This window comes from Arachis stenosperma, chromosome 7 (genome assembly GCF_014773155.1).
Source record: "Arachis stenosperma cultivar V10309 chromosome 7, arast.V10309.gnm1.PFL2, whole genome shotgun sequence".
Taxonomy (NCBI): Eukaryota; Viridiplantae; Streptophyta; class Magnoliopsida; order Fabales; family Fabaceae; genus Arachis; species Arachis stenosperma.
Window position 1 is genome coordinate 10,404,725 of NC_080383.1, and position 18,723 is coordinate 10,423,447.

The following is an 18,723-nucleotide window of genomic DNA, read 5'->3' on the forward strand; positions in this document are numbered from 1 at the left end:
ACAATTATACGTGGTTCAATGCGCTTTTCGAAAAAGAAGAAATTTGAAAACATAATGAGAACTTGTATTATATTATATAATATGATTGTTGAGGATAGGGCTGCACATGGATCGAATAATATCCGCATATCCGCAGTAATTATCCGCATCCGATTTGAAGTTCGTGAATATTATCCGATCCGCACTATGGTAGGATCGGATTGCAGATTTGACAGTGATATCCGCGGATCCAATCCGCATATCCGCACGTCTCATATAAATAACATAGTTTATGATATATTGTTTTTAATTTTTTATGTTCTACTTTAACTTAGAATAATTAAACTTAGATCTTGTGTTATTTTTTTTGTTATTCAAGAGAACTTTTACTGATAATATTTTAGGAGTAAATAGGTTTAAATAGTTGAAAAATGGATTTTCTGGACTTTTTTTTTGTAAAAACAGCCAAACAAGGCCTTAAAATAGTTTTTTTTAATTATGCGGATATACCTGATATCCGATCCGATCCGCAAATATGCGGATCGAATCCAACCTGAAAAACTGCGGATATCATATCCGATCCGATCTGTGTGCAGCCCTAGTTGAGGATGAAAGAGACACTTACGCAGAAAAATTTTGCTCAAGACAATGTCGAAAATGACTTATCACAACTTCATTTGGGAGAAGAAAACTTTGCACTATATCATCAATTTCTCCAAAGAAATGCCAAACTTCAAAATAGACAACGATATCAACAACTGAAAAATGACTTAATTGAATACATATGATAATTTCACAATGTGCGTCGTCAATTATAGAGTTTAACTATTTTTTTATATTAAATAATGTTGTAAATTAACTCAACCTCAAATTATGCGTTGTGTATTATTGTTATTTACGAAGTTATTAATTTTTTTAATACTAAATATTTTAAGTAGGAAATTATTTTTTAATTTATAAATTTTAATAATATTATTATAAAAATTTAATAATTATATTAATTTATTTTTATTTTAATTAATTAATTAAAAATCATAATAAAGGCCAAATTTAATCTTTTTTTATTAAAGAAGAGATAAATATTTTGAATTTTTATTTATTATTTATCACATCAAAATAGATGTAGTATTTTTTTTTTATGACAAATGAATCCTAAATAAAGATGGTGATGAGTTTTGTCCCGAGATGGTCTAACCGTCTAATGCTTGAAACCCTTCAATTGAGCTTCAAAAGAGGCAAGAATGATGTGTTGTCACTTGTCAACGCTGAATTGAAGGGGCAACAAGGTCATTTCAGTTAAGTTTGTGTTTTCATGGTAAGGAATGGAAGAGAGAGAGAAGCAAATGAAGCAATAGTAATGAAGATGGACCAACAAAAGAAGGAAGGAAGAAACTAGCCGTTGGCACCTTGGGGTGCGGACTTGCAACTAAAAGGAAGAACCGAAAAAGGAATGTTGGAACCTCAAAATAAATCAAACCTTCATTCATTCATTCAATCAATAAAATAAAATTAAAAAGTAGCCGTTTGTGTTTGTAAGAAGAACAAAGAGAGCCTTGTATTGTACTCCTATCTCCCCATTCTGACAACGTGTCTCCAGTTTTTCTTTCTCCTCTCTCTCTCTTCCCAAAACAAGATTCCCTCTCTCTCTCTCACGCTCTCGACGCGCCCATTCATCATAAAAAATTGTTAAAATTCAATTATCATATTAATAGATCAATTTATTAAATTAGATACTATTATAAAATATGTACAATTTAATTTTAATGTAATATTAATATAAAATAATTTTATACGTGTATCTAGTCAGATAATATTATATCATAAAAAATAATTTATTATTTTCATTAATAATACAAATGATCATCAAAAAGTCAAATACAATTATATAATTATGTAAAATATTTTATACTGTTTGTGTATCAAAATTAAATTCAGTTATTTTATATAAAAATAATATTATAAATTATTAAATTATTTAATCAAACATATTTAATCAAATATATTAAATTATCTAATAATTTATCATATTAATTTTATATAAAAATAATTATTTATTAAAAAAAATTAAAAAATGTATTTATAAATATATAATAATGAATTTAATAACTAATTTTTTAGTGTACCTAGCATTTAAACACAAGATATTAGTAAAGATTTTAGTAGTTAAGTAATGTAGAGTAATAATAACTGTTTTTCAATGTAACCCAAGCTTCTAGTTATTAACTTATGACAATCACGTGCTACTTCTCAGTCTTGCAAGACTTTCTCTTTCCTGCTACTTACTCTCACTACAAAACCCTTCCTTATTCAACTGTTGTTCTCCTGTTTCATTTCCATGTTTCTTCTTAGGAATAGGATTAGCACCACACACACCCCATTCTCCTCTCCTACATTCTCAACCACAGTGTCTTATGGACACTACAAGAGACAACAACAACAACAATCAAGTAATCACTTCAACATCATCTGTTTTAGTTTAGTTTAGTTTTTAGTTCATTTTCTTGCTACATTAGCTGTTCAAACTCTAACCATTTTTCTTTGCAGGTTATTTATCAACTTGGGATGAGAAATGTAGCACATTGGCACCATCTAAAGTGGTTGTTATTCCTGATTCTGCTGCTGCCATTGAAGCCAGTTTTGTGTGATGACCATTGGGATGGAGTGGTTGTCACACAATCAAACTTCTTAGCCCTTCAAGCATTCAAGCAAGAACTCATTGACCCAAAAGGCTTCTTGAAAAGCTGGAATGACAGTGGCTATGGAGCTTGTTCAGGTGGTTGGGCTGGAATCAAGTGTGCTCAAGGACAAGTCATTGTGATCCAGCTTCCATGGAAGGGTTTGAAGGGACACATCACTCAGAAAATTTCCCAACTTCAAGGCCTCAGAAAACTAAGTCTTCATGACAACCAAATTGGTGGTTCAATCCCTTCATCATTGGGGCTTCTTCCCAATCTAAGAGGTGTTCAACTCTTCAACAACAAGCTAACTGGTTCTGTTCCTCCTTCATTAGGGTCTTGTCCTTTGCTTCAATCTTTAGACCTCAGCAACAATTTACTCACTGGTCAAATCCCTTATACTCTTGGGAATTTAACCAAGCTTTATTGGCTCAACTTGAGCTTCAATTCCTTCAATGGTTCAATACCATCTAGCTTAACTAGTTTACCTTCTTTGACTTTCCTTTCTCTTCAACATAATAATCTCTCAGGTTCAATTCCTAACTCATGGGGTGGTAAAAATGGTTTCTTTAAGCTCCAGAATTTGATCTTAGATCACAACTACTTGAGTGGAACCATTCCTTCTTTGGGAAGCCTAGTTGAACTCAGAGAGGTTTCTCTTGGTAATAACAATTTTAGTGGAGAAATACCATTTGAAATTGGAAAACTTTCTAGGCTCAAGACATTAGATTTTTCTAACAATGCATTCAATGGAAGCTTGCCTGCTACTATATCAAATTTATCCTCACTCACTCTGTTGAATGTAGAGAACAACCACTTTACTAGTCAAATCCCAGAAGCTTTAGGAAGATTACACAATCTTTCTGTTCTAGTTTTGAGTAGAAACCAATTTGTTGGTCACATTCCTCATAGTATTGGAAACATTTCAACACTTATGCGACTTGATTTGTCGCTAAATAACATCAGTGGCGAAATTCCAGATTCCTTTGTGAATCTAGCTAGTCTTAATTCCTTCAATGTTTCTTACAACAATCTATCTGGTCCTGTTCCCACATTACTTGCCAACAAATTTAACTCAAGCTCATTTGTGGGAAATATTCAATTATGTGGCTATAGCCCTTCAAATCCATGTCCTTCACAAGCTCCTTCACAAGGAGTCATAGTCCCAACTCCTGAATCATCTAAACAACAGCATCATAAGAAACTAGGCATCAAAGACATAATTCTTATAGTGGCAGGGGTGCTCCTTGTAGTCCTGGTAACAATTTGCTGCATCCTGCTAGTCTGCCTTATCAGAAAAAGATCAACATCAGATACGGAACATGGCCGGGCTGCAATGAGAGCTACCACAACAAGGACAGGGAAGGGAATCTCTCCTCCAGCTGCAGCCGGTGATGTCGAAACTGGTGGTGAGAATGGAGGGAAACTAGTCCATTTCGATGGACCATTGGCTTTTACTGCCGATGACCTCTTGTGTGCAACAGCAGAGATAATGGGAAAAAGCACCTATGGAACTGTCTACAAGGCTACATTGGAGGATGGAAGCCAAGCTGCAGTTAAGAGATTGAGGGAAAAGATCACAAAAAGTCAGAGAGAATTTGAGTCTGAAGTTGCTGTGTTAGGGAGAATTAGACATCCAAATCTTTTGGCACTAAGAGCTTATTACATGGGACCCAAAGGAGAAAAGCTTCTTGTGTTTGATTACATGCCTAATGGAAGTCTTGCTTCCTTCTTACATGGTAAGTCTAAAGTTCTAGCATTTTCTTTTTGAGATGGAACCAAGTTTGCTAAGATCATGAAAATTTAATGTTCATTTTGATGCAGCCAGAGGACCAGAAACAGTGATTGATTGGCCAACAAGGATGAGAATAGCGCAGGGCATGGCACGTGGCTTGTTCCACCTTCACTCTCGTGAGAACATCATACATGGGAACCTCACCTCCAGCAATGTGTTGCTTGATGAGAGCACAAATGCCAAGATAGCTGACTATGGTCTTTCCAGGTTGATGACAGCTGCGGCTAACTCCAATGTGATTGCAACGGCCGGAGCATTGGGGTACCGGGCGCCGGAGCTTTCAAAGCTGAAGAAAGCCAACACGAAAACCGATGTATACAGCCTTGGTGTTATCTTGTTAGAACTCCTAACGGGTAAGCCACCGGGTGAGGCTATGAATGGTGTGGATTTGCCACAATGGGTTGCCTCTATTGTGAAGGAGGAGTGGACTAATGAGGTGTTTGATGTTGAGTTGATGAGGGATGCATCAACAAATGGGGATGAGTTGCTCAACACTTTGAAGCTTGCTTTGCACTGTGTTGATCCTACTCCGTCGGCGCGGCCAGAAGCACAGCAAGTGCTCCAGCAGCTGGAAGAGATTAGGCAAGAGGTAGTATCAGCCAGTTCTGGTGATGATGGAGGCATCCCTTCAACTAGCGAATGATATTAAGTAGTGTGTTAGGGGTGCTATAACAAGTTTTGTAGTTGCCTTTGTTCTTTGGTCTTTAGTTAGTAGAAGTGGGTAGGACTTAAGTGTGTCGTCAATTCTTTCATTCTTGTGTTAATTTTTGCCTGTTTGATTGTTTGTCTGTAAATACTGCTGTTGATTAAGTAAGTGTTTCTACCTTAACACTTCATTTGATAATGGAAATTAGTTCTTCCGAAAGCCGAAAGAAAGTTGTCTGATAATTTGTGTAACTAAGAAGTGTGCTAAGCGCAATTAGTCTTCTATGAATAAATTAGTTTTTGAATCCTACAAGTTTTTAAGATGCTCAGTTTTTTTTTTCCCCACATTTGCAAAAATTAGGAAATTGAGAAATGGGGTGATAAGGGATCACATCAAATTTTATTTGAACAAGAATTCTTTTAAGCCTAAGTTGAGGGAGATGTAAGTTTTGAATCAATTATGCATTTAAAATCATATGGGGGAAATCAAATCTAGGAACATAATAATATTTGGTACTTTTGTCATAACACATGCACAGAAATATAAACAAACAAAAACATGATATCTTTCACCCTCTCTACACAGCAGATGATCTCATCTTGCCTTTGCATTCATTTTTTTATTCCCATGCACCACTCAGGTAGCTTATGCCATCTCAAAGCAGTAACAAAAAAAGAAATGTAAATGCTGAACAGGACTCGAATGGAAATATTTGCATGTATTAAATAGAACTTATCCAAATACTTGACAGTAAAACATTCAATCCGAAAGCTAAAGTAAAAGAAGATGCATATACAACTCTGATTAGTTAGAAATTAAATAGTTGAGACTTAAAAGTTAAAACTAAGTTTGCCGTGTAAAATGTTTGTTCTAAACTAGAAATCAAATAAACAAAAATGTACAGCAAAAACTACAATTCAGCTGCTTCTTTGGAGTATGCAGTGGTCTCTTCTGCAAGCTTCTCCCACACAGCCGCCATCTTCTCCGCATAGCCAGCCTGTAAAATGCATGGTGTCATTGATAATGGTCATTGAAATAAAAAAGTCTACCAGACACAGAAGATAAATGATATGTTACTTGATTAACGACAAATCCTCGCAGCATGCTTAAGAAGTCATCATGCCTCTCTTTGTTGATTCTTTCAAGCTCGCTCCTATTATTTTCCTGCACATATTCCACATCGAGAGTTGATAAATGACCAATACCATGGTAGCAGATTAATCAGCTTAATTTTCAAATCGTTCATAGGATCTGTCCTGTGCAGTTGGTTATTGATAATATACGAATTTCTCCCAAACAATATATCGGATAAAGCAGAAATTTCAACCAGGTTTAACCATCAGTGCACTTATCTCATTCTACAGGAACCCAGTAACCCACATAAATAAGAAACCTATCTTATCACTTTATTGAATTTATAGATTTTACATGTTAGGATGGCAATAGATCCAGAAATAGATATTAAATCTGTTACTGATTTAAAATGCATAAAATAACGTAGTTGGCCATACTCTATATTTTTCATCTGGTATTGTAAACTACTGGAAAGTTGTGGGGAAGAAATTTATAGATCCCAAATTATTATGAAGGCTTTTGACGAAGATGGTATTTACATTTTAGTATGCTTTGATTGCTTAAATGATAAATTTTGATAGTATCTTAAAGTCAATTTTCTAGAAGGGGTATATGAGTGTTTTAAATTCAATGAAACTATCATACTTGGTTGTCGAGTTATAGTTTGCCAAATTTTCTTCTCCCTAGACTTACATAATTGAAACATGAAATAAAAGCATAAAAGGACAGCAATTTATTAGTAGAGACATGAATTGTATAGTAGCCCGTTCTGGAAGTAAATATATATTACTATGGAGGGAGAGAAGGCTTTGAACTGAAAGAATATGGAACAGTAACAGTTATGATGCCCTGGAAGGGGAAAACAGAACTACAAAAATGGTAAGCAAAAAGTTACCTTTATTCGTTCGTACTCGCTATCTGCACATGTTTTGGCATTCTCAGTAACTCTAATGGCTTCTTTCAACTCTTCAATTTTTCGCATCCTAGATTTGTCACCTCCAAATATTTTTGATGAAGCAACTTCAAGCTTCTCAATCCTTGAATTTAAAGAAGCTAGTTCTGATGAGAGCGTTTGAACAGTCAATAATGCACTTGCCCGGTCAGCAAATGCATTGTTGACTGCCAGCATTGTCCCAAGGTATTCATGTAGTTTATCCTGTGACATATAGAATTAATACTCACCAACAACTCTACTTCAAAATGACAGACTGAGAGGTATATATATTAGGAAGCTAACACTTCTGCCATCATGAAATTTCTCTTGTAGATTTACCAAGAAGTGCATATGATAAATTCTAATTCATTATAAATTGTACTTACCAAATGTTTAATTGTTTGTGTGTTAAGCTCTCTATATAACCTGCTTGCTTTAACAGCTGCAGTTGCCACGTTCCTCATGTCAGATGCCCTTGTTCTCTGTGAATCAAATATAGCTTCTTCTGTCTCAAATTTGGTAAGTTTTACAAAAGCCAACCCTAGTTCACCCATTGTCTCGCCCATGTCCTGCTGATGCTTCACAAGAGACTCAGCCTGCAAATCAATGTTCATAAAATAAAAACCAAGATCAGAATCCAACTCAGCATTTATAGAAGGAATAGCAATGCCATTCTTTGTATAATTCAGCCAAAACCGCAAGTGTAATCATTCCCCACAACAAATATGGCAATGAGACTTTAAAATAGATAACTTTGTCGGTCCGACAATCCAGTTTAAAATAACTCATGCATGATAAGTAATTAAATATCTGTCTTTCAATTCAATCACCTAAATTAACAACCATTTCCCCACAATACCAATGCATCCAACCAAAACACCTAAATGAAAATAACCCCCAAAACAAGAGGGGGAAAAAAACAAAACTAGGCAAACACAAACCTGCTGAGAAACACCGCTAAGTTGTTGCTCAAACTCTACCAACTTTTCCTTCCTTTCCAAGAACTCCTTATCCTCCTCCACAACCAAAGGCTTGCTCCCACCCCAATCATTCGTAACAGACTGTTTCAGCTCCTTAAAAATCCTAAGCAAGTCCCTCCCACCCTTTGCAGGCTGCACCACCTCGCTCAATTCTCCTGCAGTAGCAACTTCACTCCCAAACAGCTGCTTTGGCAACTTCACTGCCCCATCAAGCATCCGTGATGCCACATCGGTGCTCTTCTGCAGCGGCAGCCTTCCCTTTGCCTCCAAGAACAGCCTCAGCTCCTCACTCCGACGGATTACCGGGTGTGCAGCCAGTTTCCTTAGGTACTTCTCCACAGCCGCCCTCCTCTGCTCCACAAACTCCTGCTTCTGCATCACCTGGTATCACAATCACAATAAATCAGAACACAGACAACTCAATTGGTGCACCATAGACACCATGCACTCGCTCATACATTAACATACCTCTGTCAGTATGTAACCAACTGCTAACAACTCAGTACTTATAAATAACCGTTTTCTGTTATGTACAAGTAAATTAGTGCATTAAAGAAACTATGCAATTGCTCATTCATTAACACAATCGTGCAACTAACTCCGAACAAACTCTTAAAACTATAACCGTGTTTTTCTGTGGAAATTGTTGATACCTGACTCTCAACTGTGCTCTTGTCGGGCCGGACAGGTACAAAGTAACCGCGGTAAGACTCGGCGAGGCGATCGGAAAGAGTAACGACGTCACGGAAGCGGCGGCGGACGGCGAATTCGGATGTGGAGCTGCCGAATTCAGGGAGGTCAGTACGGGTGGTGATGAGGTAAGTGTAGAAGGTGGTGGCAGCGCCGGGGACGAGGGAGGCGGAGGTTTCCTGCTCCTTCTGAGGGTCAGAGACGAAGATATAGAGATAATCGGAAACAGATCCGGATCCGGATCGGGAGGGGAGTTCATCGGTTAAAGTGTTACGGTTGTGGTGGTGACTGTGGTTGGTGCCGTTGGAGGAGGAGGAAGAAGAAGAATCGAATGAAGTGAAGATGGCTTCAGCATAGGAGGGAGGGTCGAGGAAGGAGTTGAAGGTGGTGGGGGATTTGGGGGATTGGGTGGAGGGGAGTAAGGGGTGGTGGTGATCGGGTTTAGGGTTTGGGTTAGGGTTTGGGGGAGGTTGAAGGGGGTTGGAGGGTTCGTCGTGGAGGAGGAGGGATTCCATGACGCCGTCGTCGTCGTCGGGGTCTTGTTGGAAATCGTGGTGGTTCATCATTGTTGCGATGGAAGGTGAATAGGGTGATTGGAGGATTTGAATCTCAGTGGGATTTGGTGTGGTGGATCATTGCATGGACAAGCTTCAAGCTTCAAGGTTGAAAGATTGAATGTGAAGAAGACGAAGAAGAAGAAGAGTAGAAGACAATGAGTGACGACTCGGCCTCCTTCTTCGTGACTCGTGAGTCAACTCGGACCTCAACACCGGCAGCACTTAATATCAACAAAATATGATTTATAATTCAAAATGGGAAAAGGAAAAAGATAAATACAAGAGATATTAACTTACATTATTCTTTTTCTTATTATCTTTGATCAACTCAAAAAATAAAAAAACAATAACCTTTGAGATATCAAAAGGTAGTTTTGTGATGAGTAATATAGGGTTGGCTTTTTTACTGATACATGCAAAAATTTTTATTTTCCATAATAAGCACTAATAAAAAAAATTTTCAAATTATGCATGATAAATTCATAATTTTTACCCATAAAATAGAAATAAGTACCATTTTATATAAAATAGTCGCATAATAGGTGCTCATATCTGATACATACTATATCAAATTCAACAATCACAAAATGGAATTCTTTAAGGCTAATACATACCATGTATAAGCACCATTTTATGTGAGGTGGCCACATAATAAGTACTGCTATTTGACACATGCCCTGCCAAACTTAGCAACTATAAAATACCATACATAAGTACCATTTCATGTGAGGTGGTCACATAATAGGTACTATTATTTGACACATGCCCTGCCAAACTTAGCAACCATAAAATGGAGCTCTTCAAGACTGACACATGCCATGCATAGGAACCATTTCATGTAAGGTGGCCATATAATAGGTGCCATCTAACACATGCTATGCCAAGATTACCAATCACAAAATGGAGCTCTTTAAGGCTGACACATACAAAGTAGCCACCACCTCACTGACGACACACACAAGTTGGCCCATTTCACGATTGAAATTATATTATATAATTTTATTACATTATATAACTTTATTATTTGAAATCAAATCATCAATGATAATAAAAAAAATACTAAATAGTACAACTTTATATTATATAATTTTATTATTTTGAATCAAATTTTCAATGATAATAAAAAATATTATATACCACAAATTTATATTATTATATTATATAATTTTATTATAAATGGTTGATCCAGTAGGACTAAAAATGTTACTAGCATGACTTTTTTACTGATATATGCATGAAAAATTCTTTATTTTCCATAATATGCACGGATGAAAACTCCTCCCAAACTGTGCATGGCCAATTCGCAACCCTTACCCACGAAAAAGAAATAAGCACCATTTTATGTAAGGTGGCCACATAATAGGTGCTGTCATTTGACACATGCCATGCCAAACTCACCAGTCACGAAATAAAGCACTTCCAGGTTAACACACACGAAGTGGCCAATTCACTGTGTCGAAAAAGATTTGGCCCATTTCACGATTGAAATTATATTATATAATTTTATTACATTATATAACTTTATTATTTGAAATCAAATCATCGATAATAACTAAAAAACTACTAAATAGTATAATTTTATATTATATAATTTATTATTTTGAATCATATTTTCAATGATAATAAAAAATACTATATAGCACAAATTTATATTATTATATTATACAATTTTATTATAAATGGTTGATCCAAGTAGGACTAGAAGTACTACTAGTATGGCTTTTTTACTGATATATGCATGAAAAATACTTTATTTCCCATAATACGTAAGGATGAAAACTCCAATTGTGCATGGCCAATTCGCAACCCTCACCCACCCACGTAATGGAAATAGGCACCATTTCATGTAAGGTGGCCACATAATGGGTGCTTCCATCTGATACATGCCATGCCAAGCTCACCAGCCACGAAATGTAGCTCTTCAAGACTAACACACACCAAGTGACTAACTCACTGGCAACACACACGTGTTGGCCTATTCCACGACTAAAATTATATTATATAATTTTATTATTTGAAATCAAATCATCAATGATAATTAAAAAAATACTAAATAGTACAATTTTATATTATATAATTTTATTATTTTGAATCAAATTTTCAATGATAATAAAAAATACTATATAGCACAAATTTATATTATTATTTTATAACAATTTTATTATAAATGGTTGATCCAGGTAGGACTAGAAGTGTTATTAGTATGGCTTTTTTACTAATATATGCATGGAAAATTCTTTATTTCCCATAATACGCACGGATGAAAACTCCTTTCAAATTGTGCATGGCCAATTCGCAACCCTCACTCACGTAATGAAAATAGGTACCATTTCATGTAAGGTGGCCACATAATGGGTGCTGCCATCTGATACATGCCATGCCAAACTCAGCAGCCACGAAATGGAGTTCTTCAAGGCTGACACACACAAAGTGGCCAACTCACTGGCGACACACACGAGTTGGCACATTCCACGACTGAAATTATATTATATAATTTTATTACATTATATAATTTTATTATTTAAAATTAAATCATCAATGATAATTAAAAAATACCAAATAGTACAATTTTATATTATATAATTTTATTATTTTAAATCAAATTTTTAATGATAATAAAAAATACTATATAGCACAAATTTATATTATTATATTATACAATTTTATTATAAATGATTGATTCAAGTAGGACTAGAAGTGTTACTAGCAAAGTTTTTTATTGATATATGCATGAAAAATTCTTTATTTTCAATAAGAGCAATGCTAGAGAACCAAAAGGGTATTAGCCAAAAACCAACCAAATACTTTTGGGTGAATCTAAAATTTCTACGAGTTAATATATATGGATGTTTCTTCTGTTAAGTATCAGAATGCTTCTTTTTCATACTAAATGGATGTTCTTTAATATATTTTTCGAATTTTTTTGTATTGCAAATGTGAATGTTTCTATTTCTTTAAAAATTTCATATTTTTTTTTAAATTTTATAGATATTTAATTATTTTTACTAAAATATAATTGGATGTTTCTTTTATTAAGTATTAGGATATTTTTTTTTCATATTAAATGAATGTTTTTTGAAGATGGACTATTACCCCATGCTGTTGTTGTTATTCAGTGGCTCCACCACTTTCCATTTTGCCCCTCCCAAACGCCTTCCAGATCCAATGGCAGTTGAGCCACATGTCCCTCTTCTTCTCCTGACAGCATGGTTGTTGTGGTAGGGGCTTACAACATTGACCATCACACGTAGGGCTTTTGCACTTGAAGCATATAACAAGATACATATTCCCATCACACTTTGTATTTTGACACTTTGAACATACTAACACACACCTGCATTTGCATTTAGGGCTTTCGCATTTCTCGCACCTGTCACATTTGCCCTCGCATTTTGATGAGCATACAACCACACATTTGCAATTGCCCGAACAATTGGTGCACGAGGACGGCGAAGATGATGGGAGACACAAAACGGCACAACATTTGTTCTCCTCCTTCTTCTTCACCTCTTATACTTTAAGAATCGCCACACACTTAGGACGTCTTCGCTGACCTCTTCGCCGCCGCCAAACTTGCCAGCGTTGACCTCGTCATCTACCTCTCCTCCTGGAGACGAAGGTGGACTTCGTGTTGAAGCAATTGTTTTGGATATGCTTGTTGAGGGCGTCGCGGAGAGCATGGAAGTCGCCGGCACTTCCAGCAGCATTAGAGAGAGAGAGATGTGTGTGTGATTGTTGGGGGTGGGTAGGTTAATGTGAGAGAGAAGAGGAAATCTTTTATAGGTTTTAATTATGTTTACTTAATTAATTTTAAATTTTTTTAATTTTGAATATAAAAATTTAAAATTAATTATTAATATAAATTAATATGATTTTGTTTAGTTTTTGGCTGGTAACCTTTTGGTTCCATATACTTTTCCTTTCAATAATACGCATGGATGAAAACTCCTTTCAAATTGCGCATGGCCAATTCCCAATCCTCACCCACATAATGAAAATAAGTACCATTTCATGTAAATGGGTGCTGCCATCTAACACATGCCATACCAAGCTCACCAGCCACGAGATGGAGCTCTTCAAGGCTGACACACACGAAGTGGCCAACTCATTGGCGACACACATGAGTTGGCCCATTCCACGGATGAAATTATATTATATAATTTTATTATACTATATAACTTTATTATTTGAAAACAAATCATTAATGATAATTAAAAAATACTAAATAGTACAATTTTATATTATATAATTTTATCATTTTGAATCAAATTTTCAATGATAATAAAAAATATTCTATAGCCCAAATTTATATTATTATATTATACAATTTTATTATAAATGGTTGATCCAGGTAGGATTAGAAGTGTTACTAGCATGACTTTTTTACTGATATATGCATGGAAAATTCTTTATTTCTCATAATACGCACGGATAAAAATTTCTTCCAAATTGCGCATGGCCAATTCGCAAACCCTCACCCACGTAATGAAAATAGGCACCATTTTATATAAGGTGGCCACATAATGGATGCTGCCATCTGACACATGCCATGCCAAACTCACCAGCCACGAAATGGAGCTCTTCAAGGCTGACACACACGAAGTGGCCAACTCACTGGCAACACACACGAGTTGGTCCATTCCACGACTGAAATTATATTATATAATTTTATTACATTATATAACTTTATTATTTGAAAATCAAATCATCAATCATAATTAAAAAATACTAAATAGTACAATTTTATATTATATAATCTTATTATTTTGAATCAAATTTTCAATAATAATAAAAAATATTATATAGCACAAATTTATATTATTATATTATACAATTTTATTAAAAATAGTTGATTCAGATAGGACTAGAAATGTTACTATAATGACTTTTTTATTGATATATATATATGGAAAATTCTTTATTTTCCATAATACGCACGGATGAAAACTTCTTTCAAATTGTGCATGGCCAATTCGCAACTCTCACCCAAGTAATGGAAATAGGCACCATTTCATGTAAGGTGGCCACATAATGGGTGCTGCCATCTGATACATGCCATGCCAAGCTCACCAGCCAAGAAATGGAGCGCTTCAAGGCTGACACACACGAAGTGGCCAACTCACTGGCGACACACACGAGTTGGCCCATTCCACGATTGAAATTATATTATATAATTTTATTACATTATATAACTTTATTATTTGAAATCAAATCATCAATGATAATTAAAAAAATACTAAATTGTACAATTTTATATTATATAATTTTATTATTTTGAATCAAATTTTCAATGATAATAAAAAATACTGTATAGCACAAATTTATATTACTATATTATACCATTTTATTATAAATGGTTGATTCAGGTAGGACTAGAAGTGTTACTAGCATGGATTTTTTACTTATATATGCATGAAAAAATTCTTTATTTCTCATAATACGCACGGATGAAAACTCCTTTCAAATTGCGCATGGCCAATTCGCAACCCTCTCCTACGTAATGGAAATAGGCACCATTTCATGTAAGATGGCCACATAATGAGTGCTGCTTTCTGACACATGCCGTGCCAAACTCACCAGCCACGAAATGGAGTTCTTCAAGACTGACACACACGAAGTGGCCAACTCACTGGCGACACACACGTGTTGACCCATTCCACGACTGAAATTATATTATATAACTTTATTATTTGAAATCAAATCATCCATGATAATTAAAAAAATACTAAATAGTACAATTCTATATTATATAATTTTATTATTTTGAATCAAATTTTTAATGATAATAAAAAATACTATATTGCACAAATTTATATTATTATATTATACAATTTTATTATAAATGGTTGATTCAGGTAGGACTAGAAGTGTTACTAGCATGGCTTTTTTTACTGATATATGCATGAAAAATTCTTTATTTTCCATAATAAGCACGAATGAAAACTCCTTTAAAATTGCGCATGGCCAATTCACAACCCTCGCCTACGTAATGGAAATAGGCACCATTTCATGTAAGGTGGCCACATAATGGGTGCTGCCATCTGACACATGTCATGCCAAGCTCACTATCAGCCACAAAATGGAGTACTTCAAGGCTGACACACACGAAGTGGCCAACTCACTGGCGACACACACGAGTTGGCCAATTCCACAACTGAAATTATATTATATAATTTTATTACATTATATAACTTTATTATTTGAAATCAAATCGTCAATGATAATAAAAAAATACTAAATAATACAATTTTATATTATATAATTTTATTATTTTTTATCAAATTTTTAATGATAATAAAAAATACTATATAGCACAAATTTATATTATTATATTATATAATTTTATTATAAATGGTTAATCTAGATAGGACTAGAAGTGTTATTAGCATAGAGAAAAAAAAAGATTGAGAGAAAAAAAGTATGAAGACTGAATGCTTTGATTTAGCTAAAATTTTAGAAGTTGATATATAGAGTTTGAATTTTGAAGACAATGAGTATAATGATAAAAACATATTAACAACAAAGATTAATATTTGACAAAAACTCACCTGTAGTCGACTTCACATTAAGTTATTTTTGAATGAATGACACGTGTTACCATTAAGTTTTAAAAAATCGGTTTATTTTATACAAATAGTTTAATTAAAAAACCAATTAATATAGCTATGATGTTAGATTTTTCATCGTATTTTATTTTGAAAACAAATTGACAAATTTAAATTGAGAAATTGTAGTTAATTGTTTACTATATATTTTTTTAACCAAAATTATAATTAAAAATCATTAAAAAAATAAAATTATCTAGTATATTAGACCAGTTCAATGTTAATTAGGTTTTTTTTTTCTGTTATAAAATATAAAAAATTTAATTCTAAAAAAAATCATGTTATTTTTTAGGATTTAATTTTTTTTTATTGTGTTTTCATGAATTTTGCACAAAATTTACCTATACTAAATTTATTTATTTACGTAAAGTTTGTTTATGAACTTAGAAAACTTGTTTACGTTTTAATATGATTTAAATTGTATTAGTATATTTTTATTTTTTAATCAATTAAATTTTATTTAAATAATTAGAATGTTAAATTATAAAATTTGTATTAGTTTATAATTTAAAAGTTAAACAAATATAATTTAAATTAATAATTTATAAAATTATATGTATTCATATTATTGTACTCATATGATTATTTATATTTATTCGATTTTAAAAAATGGTTATTAATTTTTAACTAACAAATAAATACACTTATATTATTTTTAAATTAAAATTTTTTAAATAAATGTATTTTTATTATTTTATTTTTTAATTTAAATAAACACACTGTTATTATTTTTAAATTTAAATAAATATACTCATATTATTTAAATAAATATATTCTTTTAATTTAAAAATAATATGAATGTATTTAAATAAATAGGCATATTCTTTTAATCGTGTTAGGATAGTGTGGGTAGGTTATTACCCCATAGTGGTTTAGGTAAAAAAAAAAAAAAAATCATGCCATCCTAGGATCATTAAATAACTTTTAAATAGTTTTTTTTTTTTTTTACTAAAAATAGGAAGATTCGAACCTATAATCTCTAAGTAAATATGAGAAAATTTTTATTTAGTTTTATTTAAAATAAATTCTAGTTTTTTTTAATAAAAACACAAAATCATGCGTTACAGTGAAATCATAATTTTTAAACAAATAAATTATCGTCTTATCATCTTAAAAAAATAATTTATTTATAGAATAATCTTAAAAAATCAACAATAATTTTCATAAAAATAGTTTATTAGTGAAATGAAAGTTAATTGTTAGAGAAGAGATTTAGCAACTGAAAATTTAAGCCATTGAAAACAAAATGAAAATTTCTTAAAAAATTTAAGTCGTTGAAAAAAAAAAGAATAAAGACAGATGATATCATTTACAACTTTTTATTGGCATCACAAATTCGGTTTCTTCCTTCCATGTGAATTTTAATTTTTTTATCTTTCATTTTGGATTCCTAATTTTTTTTGTCATTCCTATACACATAAAAAAAGTAAATTTTATTTTTTTTCAAAATATTAAACATTACTTTTTCAAATAATTTATATACATATATTTGACAAAAATTAAATAAATAATAGTAACAGATAAATTTTAAAAAAGATTGGTAAACAAATAAAGAAAAAAACGTACTAAATTTATCATTTAAGAATTTAGGAATAACACGTAGAAAGAATCGAAATTTTTTTCAAAAGTATTTATTTGATATGTCTAAACCGATTTTTTTAATTAAATTATATGTATAAAATAAACCTTTTTTTCAAACCAAATAGTAACATGTGTTAGCCATAAAAAAACAATTTCATATGAAGTCGACTGCAGGTGAATTTTAACCTGAGATTTTAATTCAAACAAAAAAAAAGACTTTTCTTTAAAAAAATAAGATTTATCAATCAAGTATCACTGTCTGTTACCTGACACCTATAATAAATACTAAATCCCATCATTTATTTTGTTGTGGTTCGGTTGCGCCAATCTGAACAAGTAATGTGTGGTACGTGAGACTTGTCCTACACAATAATTTCTAAAATGAGTAGAGTTTTAGATGGTTCAAGATCCTCGTTACCATCACTGTTCGATAGGACCCTTGACCAATCAATCAAATATAACATCAAAGGATTTGTTAATGGTTTATCATCTTGAGTTAATCAATTTTATTGTGAAACTAATTTTAATTAAAAAATTACTAAACATAAATGATATTTTTCTATTTTTTAATGATTATAATTGATTAATAAATAAATTGCACGTTCTCATATATTCATAAATCCTTGACATATCCACTATTCTAAATTACTTCGTGTGTGTTAGCCACGAAATGCGTGGTTGGTGAGCTTGGCGTGTGTTAGATGACAACACCCATTTCATGACCATCTTGCATGAAATGGTGTCTATTTTCATTTAGTGGGTGAGGGTTGTGAATTGATTATATGCAATTAGAGAGAAATTTTTATCTGTGCGTATTATAGAAAATAAAAAAATTTCCATGCATATATCGGTAAAAAAATTTAGGTTAAATGCTCCAATTATTCCTACATTAGCAATTTATTTGGCACTTTATTTTGTTATTTTTGTAAGTTTAAGTATTTGATTGAAATTCGAAGATAAAACAGGAGTAAGTTAACAAATTATTTAGAATGAAAACAAAAAATAATTTTGCTAATCAATTATGTTATATGTATGTAATATTTATTGTATTACAAAATACATATTAAAAGAGTATTTTTTTTGTGATTGAAATAAATTAAACAAAGAAAAACAAAACAAACAAAACAAGGAACTGCTTAAATAGAGGGGCAGTCCCGTTTAAGACTACTCTTAAACTCTTCCCAATGTGAAATAAGCTCTACATGCG

General features: G+C 32.7%; 2 protein-coding genes across 2 annotated transcripts; one reads left to right on the forward strand and one right to left on the reverse strand.

Annotated features, from left to right (window-relative positions):
• Positions 1 to 2,344: 2,344 nt before the first annotated feature.
• LOC130941599 (probable leucine-rich repeat receptor-like protein kinase IMK3) lies at positions 2,345 to 5,314 on the forward strand. Its single transcript, XM_057870160.1, has 3 exons — positions 2,345 to 2,426; positions 2,524 to 4,393; positions 4,479 to 5,314. Exons 1-3 carry the CDS (start codon positions 2,391 to 2,393, stop codon positions 5,090 to 5,092), a joined length of 2,520 nt encoding a protein of 839 aa, XP_057726143.1. The 5' UTR covers positions 2,345 to 2,390; the 3' UTR covers positions 5,093 to 5,314.
• Positions 5,315 to 5,785: 471 nt separating this feature from the next.
• Positions 5,786 to 9,552, reverse strand: LOC130942250 (sorting nexin 2A-like). The gene is made up of 6 exons (XM_057870971.1): positions 8,737 to 9,552; positions 8,045 to 8,464; positions 7,490 to 7,699; positions 7,065 to 7,325; positions 6,173 to 6,259; positions 5,786 to 6,092 (listed from the first exon to the last, which is right to left on the reverse strand). The coding sequence occupies exons 1-6, from the start codon at positions 9,337 to 9,339 to the stop codon at positions 6,006 to 6,008; spliced, it is 1,668 nt and encodes a 555-aa protein (XP_057726954.1). The 5' UTR covers positions 9,340 to 9,552; the 3' UTR covers positions 5,786 to 6,005.
• Positions 9,553 to 18,723: the final 9,171 nt, after the last annotated feature.

Bases quoted from the DNA above. Each gene is read 5' to 3' on its own strand.
- LOC130941599 (XM_057870160.1), top strand. From the start codon at position 2,391: ATGGACACTACAAGAGACAACAACAACAACAATCAA. The intron at 2,427-2,523 runs GTAATCACTTCA...TTTTCTTTGCAG, and splicing joins ACAACAACAACAACAATCAA to GTTATTTATCAACTTGGGAT. The intron at 4,394-4,478 runs GTAAGTCTAAAG...ATTTTGATGCAG, and splicing joins TCTTGCTTCCTTCTTACATG to CCAGAGGACCAGAAACAGTG.
- LOC130942250 (XM_057870971.1), bottom strand. From the start codon at position 9,339: ATGATGAACCACCACGATTTCCAACAAGACCCCGACGACGACGACGGC. The intron at 6,260-7,064 runs GTAACTTTTTGC...GAATATGTGCAG, and splicing joins GCGAGTACGAACGAATAAAG to GAAAATAATAGGAGCGAGCT. The intron at 6,093-6,172 runs GTAACATATCAT...TGCATTTTACAG, and splicing joins GAGGATTTGTCGTTAATCAA to GCTGGCTATGCGGAGAAGAT.